Below are 22,034 nucleotides of genomic sequence, written 5' to 3'. Positions count from 1 at the left end.
TTCAGCCGGTTCGGACCACTTCACCCGAACCGGTAGCGGAAATCTCTATGCCATCCTATTTAGGCATGTTTTTGAGGCCAGGCGCATGTGCGGAAGGCAGGTGTGTGTGCGAACCGGGCATGCGTGTGTGCGGGGCAAAACACTAGTAACATAATCCGAAACCCACTAGTGATGCCATTGTAACTTTGAATGGTCACTAAACAAATGGTTGTAAGTCCAAGGCTACCTGTACAGGGGTTATTTGATTCTGCTTTCATTCTAGGATGTATTTTTCTGGACTAGGTCACAGCCTGGAATAATCTAAGAGGGTCTCCCACTGACCCCCTGCTTAGCCTGACCACAGTCAAAGCCAGTGCTGCTATTCTGACTGAGATGGTGTAGGGTTTCCTGCCTGGGCAGGGGGTTGGACTAGAAGGCCTCCAAGGTCCCTTCCAACTCTGATGTTATGTTATGTTATGTTATTATAGGTTGTGTTGAACAATTTTAGAAGACCACAAGAAATGTCTTGAAAGCGAGGCTGAATTAAGAGCACTAGGAATAGCACTTAGATTTATATACTGCTTCATAGTGCTTTACAATCCTGTTTAAGCGGTTTATAGCGTCAGCCTACCCTGTTTCCCTGAAAATAAGACCCAACAGGAAAATAAGTACTAGCATGATTTTTCAGGATGCTCGTAATATAAGCCCTACCCCTCAAAATAAGCCCCAGTTAAGACCAGCCAGATGGATGCATTTAATACCATATTTCCCCCAAAATAAGACCTAACCAGAAAATATGCCCTAATGCGTCTTTTGGAGCAAAAATTAATATAAGAGCCAGTCTTATTTTGGGGGAAACACAGTATTGCCCACAACAATCTGGGTCTTCATTTTACCAACCTCGGAAGTACGGAAGGCTGAGTCAACCTTCCCAAGATCGAACTGCTGACAGTCGGCAGAATTAGCCTGCAATACTGCATTCTAACCACTATGCCACCACAGCTCTTTATTATACCTTTCCTTTGTCACATTACCTCCATGTCCTCCTCAGCATCTTCTTGGTCGGTATTCTGCCTTTCTACAGGGCTGTTCAATGCTGGTCGGATACTGTCAGAACGCTGTGCATGTTTTTTTTTTAAAAAAAATAGAATTAACTGATATGGAAAACATGAAATTTCTTTTTTTCTAAGTGCTTTAAATTGTATTATGGATTCTGCTGAAGCTCCCATTTCAAGACCATGGGACATACTGAATGATTATTATTTTTAAATTCAAATTTTATTAGCTTATCAGAATAGAAAACACAAAGAAAAATGAAAATAATAGGCAACTGGGGGAGAAAAAAGGGAAGAAGAGGCAGTGTAGGGTAAAAGGGAAAAAAGAAAAGAAAAACATTTGACTTCCAACTCTTTTTAGCAGAGTAGAAGATACTAACGTTACAGCCTCAAATTTTTGCTTTTACACAGTAATATATACTAGCCATTTCTATAAGAACAAACCTATTTAATTAGCAAAACCCCAAATCCGTTTCATTTTTTTCCATCTCAAGCACAAAATCCAGAAGTGCTTTCCAAGTGAAAAGAAAACTAGATATATTCTTGACTTTAAATAAAGCAGTCGATTTAACCATCACTATTTTTTTCCTTGTTGTGGTAATATATATTGTATTTGTACTTATTAATCTTTATTTATAAACTATAAAGTATAGTTTATAAAGATATTAATCTTTTTTCTTTAAAAGTCATTTATCAAAACGTGCAAGGCCATAAAGACTTTTGTCTATCTATCATTTGTCTTCCTCTCCCTCTATCATTTTATAACTATCTATCTATCTATCTATCTATCTATCTATCTATCTATCTATCTATCTATCTATCTATCTATCTACCATCTATCTACCTACCTACCTATCATCTATCAATCATCGAACTCTCTCTCTCTCTCTCTCTCTCTCTCCTCTATCTATCATATGTATAATTCAGGAATACTGTGTGCATTCTGCACCATAGATACTTTGAAAAATTAGATGAATGGAAACTGCACCCTCTGAATTCCCAGTTCCTTTTGTAAGGGTTGTCCAGAAGCCCATGGAAAGGCTTTAAAAGCCTATGTGGTCTTTATGACTGAAAAGACTCACCTTTACCAAGTAGACCAGACAGGAAACCATATGAGCTAATTCTACTTTATTGTAAGACTACCTTAGAAAGTAAACAGCACAAATTTAGTCCTGGCAAACCTCTTTTATTTATATGACTGTAAATTACTTACAGTCCGCAAGGCTTGATAAACAATCTTTCAGAGGAAGGTTATCAATACCCACATATCTCACATGGAATGCTGTCAAAGAGCTGATTTCTAGACACAGGGCAAGGCCAAACTTGGCACAGAGTCACAAACAGAATTTTCCAATCTTGAATTGGCCAGATGAACTAATTGCTTCCTGCAAAAGCTCACGTCCCATTGGCTTCTCTTTTATGTCTTATGGGAGGGGCCAATCATCTCCAAGTTGACCCCGTTTTCTTAATTGTTCCTGTCTCCTGGCAGTTCTGCGCATGCATACACTGGGAACAGGCTCACACTGTTGTTCTGCCTCAATGATGTCAGACTCCGGAGACTCCAAAGGCACCAAAGAACTACCAGATGGCCCTGGCCCCCTCTTTGCCTCCAACTCAGAGCCCCCATCAGAGCCTTCCCCAGACTCCAGGACTGGCCCACATTCCTCCCCAACCTCCTCACTGTCTGCTGCCAGCTCTGCTGGCTGCTGGCAGGCCACAACAGATAGATAAACAGACAGATAGATAGACAGACAGACAGACAACACAAGTTGGGAGGGAGAACACAAGTATCTTGCCCAGTTCAAGGTCTATTGTGTTGGACTCACCTGTGTTGGGAAAGGCACCTGGATACGTCCCTCTAAAATATTATCAGTTGTTATTTCTACGGAGCGGGTCAGCTGTAGGTCCTGGAGAATGAGGTGGTAAGGAACCTGGGGGAACATCTCCTGGATTTGATGGGCCTAGGAAAACCATGCCAAAATGTGTGTTTCTCAGGAATTAAACCAGCTACAAAATCTCCAACCATCCAGATTGCCTTTTTTTTTTAAGAAATAGAAATGTAAATTGAGCATATTAAAAAAAAACAAGGGGGAACTGTTGGTTGAAGAAGCCCCATGAATTTTGAGTGGTGGACTGAGGCCGCTCTGAAACATAGCAAGCGCCTGGAGGAACAACCCTGCATTACATAAGATGGTAGTTCCTAGAAATATTTTCTCTATAGGTAGTCCTCCACTTACAACAGTTCGTTTAGTGACTGTTCAAGGTTATGACACTGAAAAAAATGACTTATGACCTTTCTCTTCACTGCTATGACTGTTGCTGCACCACTACAATAGTGTGATCAAAATCTGGTTCATATTTATTATGACGGTTGCAATGTCCCAGGATCATGTGATCAATTTCTGCGACCTTCTGATACGCGAAGTCAAGCCAGATTCACTTAACAACCATGTTGCTAACTTAACAACTGCACTGATTCATTTAATGACTGTGCCAAGAAAGGTCGCAAAATGGGGCAAAACTGTCTCATTTAGCAACAGAAATGTTGGCATCAATTGTAGTCATTAAGTCCAGGATGACCTGTATTTGACCCAATATTTCTCAATCTCAGCCACTTTCAGGTCTGTGGATTTCAACTCCCACAATTCCACAGCCAGGGAGGTAAATCATTTGCTGTCAATCATTTATTCTACAGCAGTGTGTCGATATTGAAAAGATTTACTTCTTCTGAAATTCTATCGCTTTTTATCTTGCCAGGAGGGAGGGAGGGGAGAAAACTGAATGCTACACTTTCGTCTTTGGACTGTGAGAACCAAGGTCACTGCTGTAGATGTTAGTCAGAAACATGGACTGTTCACATAACAAAAGGAAATCTTACAATTGGACCGTGTGAACACTGTGGGATGGAGAGAAAGGGAATTTATTGTTTAATTAAGTGAGCTTTTGCATGGAAAAACCAGAGCTGGTTTTGCTTCTGCAGCTCCAAGATGGTGTATCCAATAAAGTTATATTTTTTGCAATTCAAAGATCCCGGGGGTCGGGGGGTGTTTACTTCTTTTGGGTTCACTACTTCGACTGTTGACACAGTGGACTGTAGTTTCTAAATGTTTATGCTATAAGAGGGGGTTTGGTTAAGCTTTGGAGCCCCACAAAATGGATGATGCTACCGAAATCATTTCTTTACACCAACAACAGCATCCAAAATATAAACTGGGGGGGCTCACCATGGCATTGAGCTGAGAGTTGCTGGCCTGAGCGATCCCAAGGAGGTTGGTGGTATGCATCACCTCGACCGAAAAGCTCGGGAGCCAGCTAGCGATGCGAGACCCTGTAGGATAGAAACCAGAAGATCTCTGTAGGGCCCTTCCCATTCATTGTTCTATTTTTTCCACATAACTTCATGTATGCAGTGCCAACATTTATTAAGGTCCTTGAGTGGCTCAGACTGCTAAGACAGTCTTTTATTAACAGCAGCTGCCTGCAGTTACAGCAGGTTCAAGTCCCACCAGGCCCAAGGTTGACTCAGCCTTCCATCCTTTATAAGGTAGGTAAAATGAGGACCCAGATTGTTGGGGGGGCAATAAGTTGACTTTGTATATAATTATACAAATGGATGAAGACTATTGCTTGACATAGTGTAAGCCGCCCTGAGCCTTCGGAGAAGGGCGGGATATAAATGCAAATTAAAAAAAAAAGGGTAAAGCCCAGCTGATGAAGAAATTTAATGCAAAACAAATGGTTATTCCCAACTCCGTTGAGCTTTAGGAAGTCTGTCCAGGTCTCCCCGTCTCCCAGGTATTACATGTATGAATCATGAGAATGCTTATATCTTAAATGGCCCTGTCCTCTGGAATATTCTCTCATCAGAGGTGAGATTCCCACCCACCCCAGAACCTTCCAGAAGAATCTGGATCTTCCGCTTGGCCTGGGCCCCTGACAGGGTCCCACTACATTAGGGCTGGCTGACGGGAGAGAGAAAATTCTCAGGCACCCAGGCTACTGCCTGTCATCTTGGTTTTTAATTTTAATTTTTAGGTTTTTATTTTGTGATTTTAATTGTTTTGGCACGTCTTAACTTTAATAAAAGTTAAATAAAGTTAAATAAAGCCACCTTATTAGTAAGATGCAAAATTCGAGGGAGGGAGGGAGAGAGGGAGGAGAGAGAATAGTGGGAGGGAGGGGAAAAAAGATGGAAAAAGAGAAGGATGGAAAAAGAATGGTGGATGGAAAAAGGGAAGGAAGGAAGGAAGGAAGGAAGGAAGGAAGGAAGGAAGGAAGGAAGGAAGGAGGAGGAGGAGGAGGAGGAGGAGGAATAGCAGAAGGAGGGACAAAAGATTGATACTGGAAAAAGGAGGAGGGAAAAAGGATGGATGGATGCAAAAAGGGAGGGAGGGAAGGAGGAAGGGAGGAAGGAAGGAAGGAAGGAAGGAAGGAAGGAAGGAAGGAAGGAAGGAAGGAAGGAAGGAAGGAAGGAAGGAAGGAAGGAAGGATATCTGTAGCTCAGATTGAGATGAGGGTCCTTGGAGCTCTCTGAGCTTGGCTGTTTTCTTGTAGACGTTTCAGCTGTTTCATTACTCAAATTGAACTGATGATGTTACCTCGTTTGGGTAAAGAAACGTCTGCAAGAAAACAACCAAGCTCAGAGAGCGCCAAGGACCCCTCAAATAAATAAATAAATCACGTGGATTAAATATTTGTGCATCAATTCCCCACAGCTCTTCACCAGAGGTGAGGAGAGCAGGACCAAGCAAGTTGCTGAACCTTCTCAATAGCGCCGATATTCGGGGCCCGTGAAGATGCCGGAGGACTTGAACTCACCGTCAAAGTGGAAGAAGTGATTGTGCTGGTTGAGATGAGGTCTTCCTTCGGCTGCTGCCACAGGGGGCAAGTTTTCATCCAGGTTCTCTCTTGGGTGATCCTCTGGAGCTTGCTGGTTATCCACAATATTCAGTGACATCCTACAGGTCGGGCAGGAGGTGTCTTGCTCGAGCCAGCTAGCGATGCGAGACCCTGTAGGATAGAAACCAGAAGATCTCTGAAGGGCCCTTCCCATTCATTGTTCTATTTTTTCCACATAACTTCATGTATGCAGTGCCAACATTTATTAAGGTCCTTGAGTGGCTCAGACTGCTAAGACAGTCTGTTATTAACAGCAGCTGCCTGCAGTTACAGCAGGTTCAAGTCCCACCAGGCCCAAGGTTGACTCAGCCTTCCATCCTTTATAAGGTAGGTAAAATGAGGACCCAGATTGTTGGGGGGCAATAAGTTGACTTTGTATATAATTATACAAATGGATGAAGACTATTGCTTGACATAGTGTAAGCCGCCCTGAGTCTTCGGAAAAGGGCGGGATATAAATGCAAATTTTAAAAAAAAACGTAAAGCCCAGCTGATGTTCAAGAAATTTAATGCAAAACAAATGGTTATTCCCAACTTGGTTGAGCTTTAGGAAGTCTGTCAAGGTCTCCCCGTCTCCCAGGTATTACATGTATGAATCATGAGAATGCTTATATCTTAAATGGCCCTGTCCTCTGGAATATTCTCTCATCAGAGGTGAGATTCCCACCCACCCCAGAACCTTCCAGAAGAATCTGGATCTTCCGCTTGGCCTGGGCCCCTGACAGGGTCCCACTACATTAGGGCTGGCTGACGGGAGAGAGAAAATTCTCAGGCACCTAGGCCTGTCATCTTGGTTTTTAATTTTAATTTTTAGGTTTTTATTTTGTGATTTTAATTGTTTTGGCACGTCTTAACTTTAATAAAAGTTAAATAAAGTTACATCCTAAGCCACCTTATTAGTAAGATGCAAAATTCGAGGGAGGGAGGGAGAGAGGGAGGAGAGAGAATAGTGGGAGGGAGGGGAAAAAAGATGGAAAAAGAGAAGGATGGAAAAAGAATGGTGGATGGAAAAAGGGAAGGAAGGAAGGAAGGAAGGAAGGAAGGAAGGGCGGGAGGGAGGGAGGGAGGGAGGGAATAGCAGAAGGGAGGGACAAAAGATTGATACTGGAAAAAGGAGGAGGGAAAAAGGATGGATGGATGGAAAAAGGGAGGGAGGGAAGGAGGAAGGGAAGGAAGGAAGGAAGGAAGGAAGGAAGGAAGGAAGGAAGGAAGGAAGGAAGGAAGGAAGGAAGGAAGGAAGGATATCTGTAGCTCAGGATTGAGATGGGGGGTCCTTGGAGCTCTCTGAGCTTGGCTGTTTTCTTGTAGACGTTTCAGCTGTTTCATTACTCAAATTGAACTGATGATGTTACCTCGTTTGGGTAAAGAAACGTCTGCAAGAAAACAACCAAGCTCAGAGAGCGCCAAGGACCCCTCAAATAAATAAATAAATCACGTGGATTAAATATTTGTGCATCAATTCCCCACAGCTCTTCACCAGAGGTGAGGAGAGCAGGACCAAGCAAGTTGCTGAACCTTCTCAATAGCGCCGATATTCGGGGCCCGTGAAGATGCCGGAGGACTTGAACTCACCGTCAAAGTGGAAGAAGTGATTGTGCTGGTTGAGATGAGGTCTTCCTTCGGCTGCTGCCACAGGGGGCAAGTTTTCATCCAGGTTCTCTCTTGGGTGATCCTCTGGAGCTTGCTGGTTATCCACAATATTCAGTGACATCCTACAGGTCGGGCAGGAGGTGTCTTGCTCGAGCCAGGAGCGGAGGCATGAGCTAAGAATAAAGAGAGAAACTTATATGGATTTGTATGAGTAATATGAGGAGCCAGATGGTTGGCAGTAAGATGCTGACTCTGTAAACTGCTTAGAGAGGGTTGTAAAAAGCACTGTGAAACAGTAGAGAACTCTAAGGGTTATTACTATTGCTAAATATCTGTTGTGTCTTGTCCGCTCTCACCGCAGCCGGGGTCTGCTTATCTGCTCCCGAACACGGAGGAATGTATGCCTCCCGGCCCCAGTTCTGGCTCCATGCCCAGACAAGCTGCAGAGGAGGGGGCACCTCCCGGTCCCAGCCCTGGCTCCATGCCCAAGCAGGCTGCAGAGGAGGGAGCATCCCTCGGCCCCAGCCCTGGCTCCATGCCCAGGCAAACGGAACAGCTAGACCCCTCCCCCTCCTCCACAGCATGTGAGCCTGAGGAAAGTTTACTTCCAACAACAGCTGATTGGAGTGACCCTCCCATCAGAAGATTGGATAGGCGGAGGCAACAGAAGGAAGGGAGGGGCAGGCCTTAATGAGTGCTGAGTCATGAAGCCACACCCCATGGCCTATATAAAGGATCTGCTTTCTGGCAGTCTCTGAGTCAGGCAAAGTCAAACTTATCTTGCTGAAGTCACTTACTGGTCTCCTGCCTGCTCTGAGGACTTTGCTAGGACTTTGGGCAGAGCTGCAGAGGCAAGCCTGATTCGGATTTCCCTGACCCGGCCGTCAGCGGAGGAGTGGGACACGACAATATCACATTCGATTCATGATGCCAAAGACAGAAATGATGCCCTAAGTGTCAGAGTCAAAGGATTGGGACCATATCTGAAGTTCAGAGATGGTATTCAGCCGGTTCAGACCGGTTCAGGAGAACCGGTAGTGGTGATCTGGGCGCAATCCTGTCCTTTTATCACTGTGTTTTTGATGTTGCACGCATGCATAGTGGCGCACAGGAGCAAATTGCCGAGTTTGTGATGCCGCACGCATGTCTCACATTTCCAGTGCTGGGTGAATCGATAGTAACAGTAAGTGAATCCCACCTCTGGTTAAGTTTCAGTTAAGATGTATTGCTCAAGAATAAGTTCAGTACTAAATTAGCACCAGATAGGGGAAAATAGAATCCAAGAAGAGTTGGACCAAAGGCAAAAAAATTATGGATGAAAATACATCCTCCTGAGCTCTGTTTTCGCTGACAGAGGGAGGCAGGAGGCCATTGCAGCCAAAAATGGAGCTTAGGAGCCCCTTTTCGCTGGCCAAGCATTTGGGCCACCACAGGTGCCCCCCGACATAAGTGACGTTGAGCTGGCCACGCCCACATCCACCCCATGGCCCCCCAAGGTGAAACACAACGGCCCTCAATGAAATGGAGTTTGAAACCTGTGTCCTACATTAAGTTCATCTTCCAAGGGTAGAAATAATTCCTTTCAAGGTACCTGAAAAAACAAGGCTGAAGGGGTGGGGCCAGGCTACTCAAGGGAACGCAAACGCTGCCAAGTAGAGGCTAATTATCTTATTAGATCCTGCTTAAAACACTGGCAAATATTTATGGCGCAGCTTGCAATGAATGACAACAAAGTGGCCTTGAGACCAGAATGGGAAAAGCGGGAGAAGAATCCATCAGAATCGCACACGCTTGCTGACTCCAAACTCTTAGGATGGTTTTACACGATGCATGGGAATGGCAATTTCAGCCAAGTCACACACACTACGCCTACTCCCCGACCTCCGGACCTTTAAGCGCGAGCTCAAGACCTTTTTGTTTCACCGAGCAGGGCTGGCGTAACGGCAATTTTAATGGGTGGTTTTATTGATGGTTTGGTTTTATAGTTTTACTCGTTATTTTAATATTTTGGCCAATTGAATCAGATCTTTAATTGAAATATTGTGTTTCAACTTTTGTATAAAACTTGTTTTATCTTGGCTGTAAACCGCCCTGAGTCTTCGGAGAAGGGCGGTATAGAAATGCAAATAATAAATAAATAAATAATAAAACCTTCCCAGAAACCCAGACTTTCTCTGTCGATGGGAGACCTGTTAAAATGCGTTATTAAGTGGCCAACTGCCAGCTCAATATTCCTGCTCAAACTTTCAGAATAGTTCAGATTAAAAAGAACAAAACTGCAACATTTCAGTCCAAAATATCAACATCTTGTAAGATTTTAGCTGAGAGTATGGGAACCTTCCAAGGTTTGGAGGTGAGAATGAAAGTGTATATTACAATAAATGATTTTGGATGGATGGATGGATGGATGGATAGTTGCAGTGGTGGGTTTCTATCGGTTCGCCCTGGCTCGGGTGACCCGGTAGTGGTGATGGTAAGCTGAGAGCAAGCCGATTTGCTCTGACCGTCAGCTGGGCCCACCCCTGCATTATACCTACCTATATTCAGCTGTTTGAAAGGTGCGGCAGAGCGGATTGCTGTGCCTCAACTGTTCTGAAATGCAATGCGCTTGCGCAGAGCGCAAGTTTGGTTTGCATGCAAACAAAGCAAGCACGGGCACAAAATGAACTGGTACTAACACCGGTTGAAACCCACCACTGGATGGACGGATACATAGATACATAGATGACAGATGGATAGATAGAGAGAGAGAGGGAGAGATGATAGTTAGTTAGATAGATAGATAGAGAGAGAGAGAGAGAGAGAGAGAGAGAGAGTGAGTGAGAGCAGTAGATAGAAACAGATGATAATTGATTAGTTTTATGACATCAAAAAAATAAAATGAAATAAAAAATAATGAAATGAAATAAAAATTAAATTAAATTAAATTAAATTGAGTTTAATTTAATTTAAAAAAAATACACGATCTAACTCCAGGGCAAAACAGAAAAAATACAGTAACAAAAGTACCTGGTAAATACAAAAAAATAACATTCAGATAAATACGCCATCTTTACAAGGGTACCCCAATCTGACTTTGGAGGTCTCTAGGGGAACCGGTGGCATCATGCAAAACTGATTCATTTATATTCAGTGTACACTGTTAAATTTATCAAGACTCCCAGCAGTTTACTGCAATCCAATAAAATGCCCATACAGGTAGACCTCGACATACGGCCATAACGGAGCCTATTGTCTCCCCAGGACTTACTTATGGAAGAGGTGGCCGCAAGGGAGCTTCCGGGCGGCCTGCATGGAATCCCAGCAAATGGCACAGTCATCGTTGTTGGAGGCCAATTCTTCAGGAGTTGCCACTGCAAACCTAGGAAAAGCAAAGAGAGACGAGACACCAAGGTGAGCTAGATTATCAACCCTGGAACCCAGAACTGCAGATAGTTCTCGCCTTACGACCACAATTGGGAAAAGAATTTCACCTGCTACGCAAGGCAGTTGTTAAGCGAGTGTTGTGTCTTGCCCGCCCTCAGAGCAGCCGGGGCCTTCTTACCTGCTCCCGAACACTGAGGAATGTATGCCTCCCGGCCCAAGTCCTGGCTCCATGCCCACACAAACTGCATAAGAAGGAGGATCTCCCGGCCCCAGCCCTGACTCCATGCCCAGGCAAACGGAGCAGCTAGACCCCTCCCCCTCCTCCACAGCAGGTGAGCCTGAGGAGGGTTTACTCCCAACAACAGCTGATTGGAGTAATCCTCGCATCAGAAGACTGGATAGGCGGAGGCAACAGAAGGAAGGGAGGGGCAGGCCTTAATGAGTGCTGAGTCATGGAGCCACACCCCATGGCCTATATAAAGGATCTGCTTTCTGGCAGTCTCTAAGTCAGGCAAAGTCGAACTTATCTTGCTGAAGTCACTTACTGGTCTCCTGCCTGCTCTGAGGACTTTGCTAGGACTTTGGGCAGAGCTGCAGAGGCAAGCCTGATTCGGATTTCCCTGACCCGGCCGTCAGCGGAGGAGTGGGACACGACATCGAGTTACACCTGATCATATCACCATTTTTGCCACGGTTGAGCAAACCACTGCCGTCGTTAAGTAAATCGTGCGATCATTAAAGCAAACCCAGCTTCCCACATTGACTTTGCTTGTCGAAAGCTGGCTGGGAAGTTTGAAAATGGCGATCAAAAGACCCCAGGATGCTACAATGGTTGTAAAGACAGGCCAAGTTGCCATGGGCCCAAATTTTGATCACACCAACATGGGGATGCTGCGACATGTGAGGACTGATTCCAAGTCAATTTTTTCAGTGCCGTTGTAACTTCGGTCACTAAACGAATGGCTGTAAGTCAAGGCCTACCTGTAATTCCACTAAATAAACGGATAGTGGACAAACCACGCTAAAACCACATTTTAAAGAGGAATTATTGAGCCTTCGTTTGTATTTTCATAACTTTCTGGTTTGGCACAGCGACCAAACAGAACAGATGCAGATGTGCACATTCATGGACATGCGCTGACATGCACACATGTGCAGCAGAGACCACATCCCAACACCGGCAGTGCGGCAAGAGGTAAGTTCTTTTTCTTTCGTGAGCTTCTGTTTTGTTTGCAGGGAAACAGAAGCTCACAGAAGAAACGCCACGGAGATCTGACCTGGGGCAACTCTGGCACGCATGCCATAGATTAGCCATCATGGCTATTTATTTATTTATTTATTTATTTATCAAATTTTTATACCGCCCTTCTCCCGAAGGACTCAGGGCGGTGTACAGCCAAAGATAAAACACAGAATATGTACAGTTAAAACCAAATTAAAAAATAGCAAATTACAAAAAAGGTTGATAATCAAAATTTAAATTTAAATTTTTTTTAAAAATATTAATAAAACCCCAATTTAAAATCAACTATTATGCCAGTCCCGCTTGAATGAATAAGTATGTTTTTAGCTCACGACGGAAGGTCCAAAGATCAGGCACTTGACGTAGGCCAGGGGGAAGTTCATTCCAGAGCGTTGATGCTCCCACAGAGAAGGCCCTACTCCTGGGGGCCGCCAGCCGACACTGTTTGGCGGACGGCACCCTGAGGAGACCCTCTCTATGAGAGCGTACGGGTCGGTGGGAGGCATAGGGTAACAGCAGGCGGTCTCGTAAGTACCCAGGTCCTAAGCCATGGAGCGCTTTAAAGGTGGTAACCAAAATCTTGAAGCGCACCCGAAAGACCACAGGAAGCCAGTGCAGACTACGGAGCAGTGGTGTTACGTGGGAGCCACGAGCGGCTCCCGTTACTACTCGCGCAGCCGCATTCTGGACTAACTGCAGCCTCCGGGTGCACCTCAAGGGCAGCCCCATGTAGACAGCATTGCAGTAATCCAACCGATTTCATGCCAAAACAACTAGACACAAACTTTCTGGTTTTTCTTTGAAGAGGTTTCGCTTCTCATCCAAGAAGCTTCTTCAGCTCTGAAGAAGCTTCTTAGATGAGAAGCGAAACATCTTCAAAGAAAAACCAGAAAGTCCAGTTGCCTCTTGAAAAAGCACCTTTGGGACAACCATGACCAGGGTGACTGAGAATCTCCATAGACATTTAACTAAACCCCTGTGCCATCACAATGAATGCCTAATTCCCACAGCACTGTCTTATGTCTATCCATGTAGTAGGACTGTATTACTATTATCCTATACTATTATTATAGAACTGTGGAGCACAGTGGTTAGACTGCAGCACTGCAGGGTTAGCTCACTGCTCACTCTAGCAGTTTGATCCTGACCGGCTGAATTCAGCCTTTCATTCTTCCAAGGTCGGTAAAATGAGAACCCATATGCTGACTCTGTAAACTGCTTAGAGAGGGATGTAAAGTAAATTATTCCAATTTCATTTTAAATTGCTTTTATCCAATTTTAGTCATAATTTGTTTCTGGAACTTTGCACTTTGATATGGCCCAAGGACTAATCAATCAATAAAAACAAGGGCTTAGAGAGGGCAGTAAAGTACTGTGAAGCCGTAAATAAATCTAAGTGCTATTGCTATCCTTTCCCATCTTTCCTGTTACCGTCTCCTACTGGTATCTTACACAGGGACTTGGTGGCTCAGTGGCTAAGATGCTGAGTTTGTCCAAAGGTCGGCAGTTCGAATCCCTAGTGCCATGGGTGAGCTCCCGTTACTTGTCCCAGCTTCTGCCAACCTAGCAGTTCGAAAGCACGTAAAAAAAGCAAGGAGAAAAACAGGGACCAACTTTGGTGGGAAGGTAACAGAGTTCCGTGCGCCTTTGGTGTTTAGTCATGCCGGCCACATGACCACAGGGACGTCTTCGGACAGCGCTGGCTCTTCAACTTTGAAATGGAGATGAGTACTGCCCCCTAGAGTTGGGAACGACTAGCACATATGTGCGTGGGAAACCTTCACCTTCACCTTATTGGTATCTTATGATTTATCATTTTGTTGCTTGTATGCCCACTGAGAGCTTATGCACCAGAGACAAATTCCTTGTGTGTCTAATCACCCTTGGCCAATAAAGAATATTGTATTATGTTGTAATTATTTTGCAGTTGTGGTGAAGGTCACCCCAATTCTCCCAAAAAACATAAGCATGAGACACACGTGGCCCTAGGTTGGGGGGGGGGCAGGGTTCATTGTTTCTCGTTCTAGAATTAAAGGAAGAGGCTCACCTGGCTTCCATGTTTCCAACCACCCGCAGGTAATTCTTATGGCGCCGCAGTCTGCGCTGAACTTCATGGAACAGGTAACGCAGCTGCATAAAGATCACCAGACTGGCCATCGACAACCAAATGTTGCCAAACAGCTTCCAAATATATTTTTTCCCAAGAAGAGCAGGAAAGCAAATCACCGTTGCAAGAGAAAGAATGCAAATAAAGAAAAGAGAATTATTTCACGAGGCCAGGCCAAACCTTCTTCAACAAAGTGTTTATCCTATTCAGAACACGAATACTTGTATGCACAAAAATAGAAGGAAACTTTTGATTCCCACAATGGACGAATGGTTGCAGAAGTTGACGGAGTTAGAAGAGATGGCTAAACTGACTTTTCTGATTACAGAAAAGAAGACCAGTACTTTTGTTTCTATTTGGAAACCGCTTCTGGACTTTCTGCTTGAGGTGCAGAAAAAAATGCATCTTTGATTTTGGGTTTTACCGATTTGTTGTTATAGAGACAGCTAGTTCATATTATTATGTAAAAGTAAAAAGTCGAGATTTGATGTTATCTTATCCTACTGTACCTTCTTTACTTATCCTTTTTTTCTCTTTTCCCTGCACTTTTTCCTCCCCTTCTGCCTCCCCGGTTTTTCCTCCTATTTTCTTTTGTACTTTTGTATTTTATATTACAGACTAATTTTAGAAAAGGACACAATTTTCAGTTGGAACCTGCAACACGCAGTCCAAAAACTTTTAAGAAAAAAACTTTTTTTTCTTTTGAGCCTTAACAGATAAAAACTGTTTGTGGATTCTCTTTCAGATTATTATTTAGTGGAAGTTAACCCCCAAACCCCACCCCCACCCCAAAAAGCCTTGCTTTTTTATCCTGGTATAAAGCAACCCTGCCAACAAAAGTGCGTATAGTCAAGGCGATGGTTTTCCCAGTTGCAATGGATGGCTGTGAAAGTTGGACCATAAGGAAGGCTGAGCGCCAAAGAATTGAGGCTTTTGAACTCTGGTGCTGGAGAAGATTCCTGTGAGTCCCTTGGACTGCAAGGTCATCAAACCAGTCAGTCCTAGAGGAAATCAACCCTGACTGCTCTTTAGAAGGCCAGATCCTGAAGAGGAAACTCAAATACTTTGGCCACCTAATGAGAAGGAAGGGCTCACTGGAGAAGAGCCTAATGCTGGGAAAGATTGAGGGCAAAAGAAGAAGGGGACGACAGAGAACGAGGTGGCTGGATGGAGTCACCGAAGCAGTCGGCATGAGTTTAAATGGACTCCAGAGGATGGTAGAGGACAGGAAGGCCTGGAGGAATGTTGTCTATGGGGTCGCAATGGGTCGGACACAACTTCACAACTAACAACAACAATAAAGCATCATAACGGAAGCCCTACTATGTGTGGAGTACAGGCAGTCCTGGATGTACGGCCACCATTGAGCCCAAAATTGCCGTTGCTAAGTGAGACATTTGCTAAGTAAATCAACTCAACTCGCCATGGCCAAATTAACCATGGCCAACTTGCCGCCAGATAATTCAACAATCCAATTTAATTATTTGAAATAACTAAAACATTACTGTAATACTTGTCATTCACATTTCATTTCATCCCTCCTTTGGCATCCTTTCTTTCTTGAAGGATTCCATTGCACTATGTCTTCGATACCAGGGTAACTCTTGCCCCTCGGTGAGCTGGCTGCAGCAAGTGGCCGTGGCTAGCTGTCACACACCTGCCCAACGTGGGGCCTCACGAAACGGTTTATTAAACCTTTATACCAGCATGTGGATGTGATGCATCAAATCCAGGGACAGCAGCATCAGCTCCATGATGAAATCGGTGTAATAAACATAGGTGCCTTTGCTCTCCCAGGTGCCTTCGTGATTCAGATCCCAGAGATGAATGATGTAACTGGGTGAAAGAAAAAAGAAATCCTGCATTGATTTCCCCTGCCAGTTCTACGGGGAAGAGAGCAGCAGCAAAAGTCTTACTGCTAACCGGTGCTAATGTCAATAAAAGGAGGAGATTTGTAGCTCAGGGTTGAAATGAGGGGCCCTCCGTGTTCTCTGAACTGGGTTGGTTTCTTGTAGATGTTTCATGACTCAACTAGTTAACATTATCAGGGCTAGAAGGGGTGGAGGAGGAGGAGGAAAAGGAGGAGGAGGAGGAGGAGGAGGAAGAGGAAGATGACGACTGGAGGGCTCCTTGGTGATCTCTGAGCTTAGTATTCCATTACCCAACTAGTTAACATCATCAGTGCTAGAAGGGAGTGAAGTTTGCAGACAGCAGGAGGAGAAAGAGGAGAGTCCTTGGTTGTTTTTTAGCTTGGTTGTTTTCTTTCTAGTCTAGCACTGATGATGACCTAGTTGGATAATGAAATGTCTGGAAGAAAAAAAACAAGCTCAGGAAGCGCCAAAAACTCCTCAGATGCTAATATACACAACTATCAATAATCCCACAATAGATAATCCAGCTTGAAATTATTGGGGTCGATTTCCACCCCCTTCCCTTTAGCCCAAGTGGGAAAATGAATCCCACAAGCAGAGAGGAGAGATAACTTAAGGAGGTACATCATGAGTGATCCAGTACAAGGTGGAACTATGAACCTGGAGGAGACAACGTTGGGTGCATGAGATGGTTACACTTCCCATCCTACTAAATGGGGGTTGTTCGAGCATGGGGTTGGACTAGAAGACCTCCAAGGTCCCTTCCAACTCTATGTTCTAAGGGTAAAAATAAGGGGTCCTTGAGTGGCTCAGGCTGTAAGATAGCCTGTTATTAAAACACAGCTGCCTGCAATTACTGCAGGTTCAAGTCCCACCAGGCCCAAGGTTGACTCAGCCTTCCATCCTTTATAAGGTAGGTAAAATGAGGACCCAGATTGTTGGGGGGGCAATAAGTTGACTTTGTAAATATACAAATAGAATGAGACTATTGCCTTATACACTGTAAGCCGCCCTGAGTCTTCGGAGAAGGGCGGGATATAAATGTAAATTAAATATATATATATATATATATATGAAAGCGTAAAGATGGGTGGGGGGTTAAGAGGTAAATCTTGACCCACTTCTAAACCAGATCTTCTGCAAATAACTATTAGACAATGCTGTGGCAAAACCATCTGAGTTTTGTGCCTTTGACATAGTGCAAGAATGCTAATCCACCATAAGTGTACTCCAGGTACAGATAGCCATCAATTTACGACCACAACTGAGCCCAAAATGTCCGTTACTAAGCAAAGACAGTTGTTAAGTGAGTTTTGTTCCATTTTTATGACCTTTCATGCCACCGTTATTAGGTGAATCCGTGCAGTTATGACAGCCACACGATTGTTAAGTGAATCTGGCTTCCCCGTTGACGTTGCTTGTCAGAAGATCGCAAAAGGGGATCACGTGACCCCGGGACACTGCAACCGTCATAAGTACATGCCAGTTGCCACGCATCTGAATTTTGATCACGTGACCACAGGGAATGCTGCAACGGTTGTAAGCGTGAAAAATGGTCATATGTTACTTTTTTCAGTGCCGCTGTAACTTCAAATGGTCACTAAATGAGTGGTTGTAAGTTGTAAGTTGAGAACTACCATATTAGATCCATTTTCAGCTATGATCTCATTCACCCCATTGCCCTTATTTGTACAAAAAACTAACCTAGTTACTCAATAAGATATTTCTTGGATTTCCACAACACACTGAACCAGAGCTGAAGAAGCTTCTTGGATGAGAAGTGAAACATCTTCAAAGAAAAGCCAGAAAGTCCAGTTGCCTCCTTAACTGAACCAGTCTTCCCCCAATCTTAGCAATTTTAAGATATATGGGCTTCAACTCATAATTCCCATAATTCCCCAGCCAGCATGCTGAATGTCATTATGTTTTTCGTATTTTATGTTGAACGATTCCCTTCTACATTGCAAAACTCATTTTTATTGCATTTCTGGAAGGTGTTGATAATTACCAGCAAGCTCACAAAGGCAACCAACACAAAACAACAACACCGCAAGATAACCACCCTCATCCTTAGGCCAGATGAATGACAACCTGACCTTGCGGTCACACCATTTTGTTAAGGAAATCCTACACAACCTGTTCAAGGTGGATATCGTACTTACCGTAAAATCACATGCACGGTTCTTACGGTGACAAGCAGGGACTGTAAAGGGACAAAAGAATGCGACAATCATTTTCTGAAGCTGGAGCGGTTACCACAAAAACAGGCAAACAGCTTTTCCAGTCCTACGAGTTTAAAGATTCTTTCTACGTTCCGCAATTGGCAATGGCCAAGTAAGTTACAGACACTGTATGTCTGTTTAATCTCAGACACTTGCAGAGTTTTGGGCTTTTTTGAAGACAAAAAAACAAAAAAACAAAACACCACTCCAAAATATCAGAGTAACTTTGTTCTGTAAGATCAAACTTTGGAAAATATTTTTACAAAAATGGGTAAAATCGATTTATACCTCGCAGGAAGCACAAATAGAACTAAAAAGGCCCTGTGAGATACAAAAAGGGATGAGACGCCTTTATTTTAGTTCTTGAACAGATATATGCTGGGTTTCCCCAAAAATAAGCCCTCCCTGAAAATATTTAAATGCATGCGCAGCTGGTCCCCGACATTTCCTCTGGTTAGGGTTAGGGAGACAGAGCTGGAAATCACGTAAGACGGCAAGAGGATCCCCGTCTTGCTCTACGCGCCCCAAAATAATAAGACCTCCCTGAAAATAAGGCCAAGCGCTTATTTTGGGGTTCAAAAAAATATAAGACAGAGTCTTATTTTTGGGGAAACAAGGTATATGCTTGTTTAACAAGGTATATGCTACTGCTACCGAATACCTCTCACCGATCCGTGCGCTCTCACAGAGAGGGACTCCTCAGGGTGCCGTCAGCGAGGCAGTGCCGTCTGGCGACGCCCAGGGGAAGGGCCTTCTCTGTGGGGGCTCCCACCCTCTGGAACGAACTCCCCCCAGGACTCCGTCAACTTCCGGACCTCCGAACCTTCCGTCGCGAGCTCAAGACACATTTATTCATCTGTGCAGGACTGGCTTAGATTTTAAATTTATAGGGGTTTTAAATTGGTTTTAATATTTATATTTATATTTTTAATAATTTGGCATTAGAATAAGTTTTTTAATGGTTATCTTAATTTGTATATAAATGTTTTATATGCCTGTGAATCGCCCTGAGTCCTTCGGGAGATAGGGCGGTATACAAATATGAATAATAAATAAATAATAAATAAATATAAGATGAAGAAATTATGTTGCTAAACAGGGAGGCCGCTAAGTGACTCATGTCCAACTGTACGACCTGTTTACTACAACTGTTAAGTGAACCACTGCATTTGTTAAGTGAATCACGTGGTCATTAAGCAAATCCGGCTTCCCACATTGACTTCGCTTGTCGCAAGCCAGCTGGGAAGGTCGCAAATAGTGATCACGTGATCCCAGGATGCTGCAATTATCCTAAATACATGCCGGTTGCAAAACGATCCCATGAGCGTCAGAGGCTATGCTGGTCGTACATGCGAGGAGCAGTCCTAAAGTCGCTTTTTCCAGGACCGTTGTAACTTTGAACGCTCGCTTAAACAAATGGTTGCAAGTCAAGGAGACCGCCTGAAGTTGTTTCAAAGGAAAACTTCAACTCTGCTTAAAAAGCCTGTTTTTAAGTTACTATAAGTGATATGGGTAGTCCTCGACTTACGACCACAATGGAGCCCAACGCTTCTGTAGCTAAGCGGAACAGTCGTTAGGAGAACTTTGCCCCATTTTACGAACTTTCTTGCCACGGTTGTTAAGCGAATCAACGCAATTGTTAAATTAGTCACAGAAGCTGTTAAAGTGAATCTGGCTTCCCCATTCATTGACTTTGCTTGTCAGAAAGTCACAAAAGTGGATCACGTAACCCCGGGACACTGTGACCGTCATAAAAAGGAACCAGCTGCTCGGCATCCTACTTTTGATCATGTGAGCATGGGGATGCTGCCATGGTCATATGTGTGAAAATTGGTCATAAGTCACTTTTTTCAGTCTCATTGTAAGTTTGAATGGTCATTAAGTGAACCGTTATACGTCGAGGACTACCTGTACTAATTCAGATTTTATTAGTTTAAACCAGGGGTCTCCAACCTTGGCAACTTTAAGCCTGGTGGACTTCAACTCCCAGAATTGAAGTCCTCCAGGCTTAAAGTTGCCAAGGTTGGAGACCCCCGGTTTACACAGTAGGACAGTTTATAAAATTTTGTTTTTAATTCAGTGTGTTTGAGAGAGAAACCAAACGCTGAATCTATGGGCAAGTTACAAGAGGAAAGTAAAAAGGATGAGTAATATGTAACAGAAAGTATTATTAAGTATTAATCATATTAAAAGGGGCCTCTGGTGGCTCAGCAGACTAAGTCTGTCTGTTATTAACACAGCTGCTTGCAATTACTGCAGGTTCAAGTCCCACCAGGCCCAAGGTTGACTCAGCCTTCCATCCTTTATAAGGTAGGTAAAATGAGGACCCAGATTGTTGGGGGCAATAAAGTTGACTTTGTATATAATATACAAATGGATGAAGACTATTGCTTGACATAGTGTAAGCCGCCCTGAGTCTTCGGAGAAGGGCGGGATATAAATTCAAATAAAAATAATAATAATTAAAAAAAAAATTAAGTAACTTGAAAGAGGAAACTGAATATTTTTAACTCTGCTAAACAGGAAAAGCTTGCAATTCCTATGAAGGACAGGCTCAAAATACAAACTAAAGAACTACAGGTAGACCTCGACTTACGACCACAATTGAGGCCAAAATTTCTGTTGCTAAGTGAGACATTGGTTAAATCAATCTTGCCCTGTTTTACAATCTTCCTTGCCAGAGTTGTTAAGTGAATCCCCACAGTTGCAAAGTTAGTAACACGGTCGTTAAGTGAACCTTTCTTCCCCCATTGACTTTGCTGGTCAGAAGGTCGCAAAAGGGGATCACGTGACCCAGTTGCCAAGCGCCTGAATTGTGACCATGTGACCAGGGGGGGATGCTGCAAAGGTCGTTAAGTGTGAAAAAAGTCCTAAGTCACTTTTTTTCCAGCGCCAGCATAACTTTGAACCGTCACGAAATGAACTGTTTGTAACTGTTTGTATATTTTTTTTAAAAAATCTTTTTTAAAAAATAAGATTGATTACATTTAATAAAGTGCCATTGTAATTGTGTTCTCTTTGCTGATGATGTCAAACTATTTAACACAGTGCTTCTCAATTATTTTCTGTCATGCCCCCCTAGGAAGAAGAAAACATTTTTCGCGCCCCCCCGCGCGACTTTCTTTCAGGCGTTTTTCTCCTTGAAAGGGAGGAGCATGCGCAGTCACATGTACTGGCAGTCCCACACTAAAGATGGCTCCGACAGGCTCGTGTCACAAGGGTTTTGGACAGCCAATCAGATGCTCCCGTTGTTCTCTGATTGGATACAGAGACATAAACACGGGGCTTAGCTTGTTTGCCGAGGTCAAACGCGCCCCCCTTTACGGAGCCTCGCGCCCCCCCTGGGGGGCGCGCCCCACTATTTGAGAAGCACTGATTTAACACCACAGACAATACTTCTATCATTCAAAATGACCTTGACCATCTAACCGCTTGGTCTAAAAATTGGCAGCTCCAAATTTCAACCAGCAAATGCTCAGTCTTACATATTGGAAAAAAGAACCCAAACACTAAGTACATACTTGATGGACATTACCTTACAGACGACCCCCATCCCGTTAAAGACCTTGGAGTTTTCATGTCAAATGATCTAAGTGCCAAAGCCCACTGCAACTACATAGCAAAAAAGGCTCTAAGAGTTGTAAACCTAATCTTGCGTAGCTTCTTTTCCAAAAACACCACACTACTAACCAGAGCATATAA

At 43.8% G+C, this 22,034-nt stretch overlaps 1 protein-coding gene across 1 annotated transcript in view; it reads right to left on the bottom strand.

Annotated features, from left to right (window-relative positions):
- Positions 1 to 22,034, bottom strand: part of AMFR (autocrine motility factor receptor) — a 47,559-nt gene that overhangs the window by 5,921 nt on the left and 19,604 nt on the right. The window contains exons 5-13 of the mRNA XM_058155025.1: positions 18,273 to 18,313; positions 15,943 to 16,075; positions 14,180 to 14,313; positions 10,774 to 10,884; positions 7,506 to 7,696; positions 5,853 to 6,044; positions 4,259 to 4,362; positions 2,861 to 2,995; positions 1,014 to 1,097 (exon numbers count right to left, since the gene is read on the bottom strand). Coding sequence (XP_058011008.1) covers positions 1,014 to 1,097; positions 2,861 to 2,995; positions 4,259 to 4,362; positions 5,853 to 6,044; positions 7,506 to 7,696; positions 10,774 to 10,884; positions 14,180 to 14,313; positions 15,943 to 16,075; positions 18,273 to 18,313 — 1,125 coding nt within the window. The remainder of the gene's footprint in view (positions 1 to 1,013; positions 1,098 to 2,860; positions 2,996 to 4,258; positions 4,363 to 5,852; positions 6,045 to 7,505; positions 7,697 to 10,773; positions 10,885 to 14,179; positions 14,314 to 15,942; positions 16,076 to 18,272; positions 18,314 to 22,034) is intronic.

The sequence above is a fragment of the Ahaetulla prasina genome, chromosome 12 (genome assembly GCF_028640845.1).
Source record: "Ahaetulla prasina isolate Xishuangbanna chromosome 12, ASM2864084v1, whole genome shotgun sequence".
Lineage (NCBI taxonomy): Eukaryota > Metazoa > Chordata > Lepidosauria > Squamata > Colubridae > Ahaetulla > Ahaetulla prasina.
This window is presented reverse-complemented; position numbering and strand designations above follow the sequence as displayed.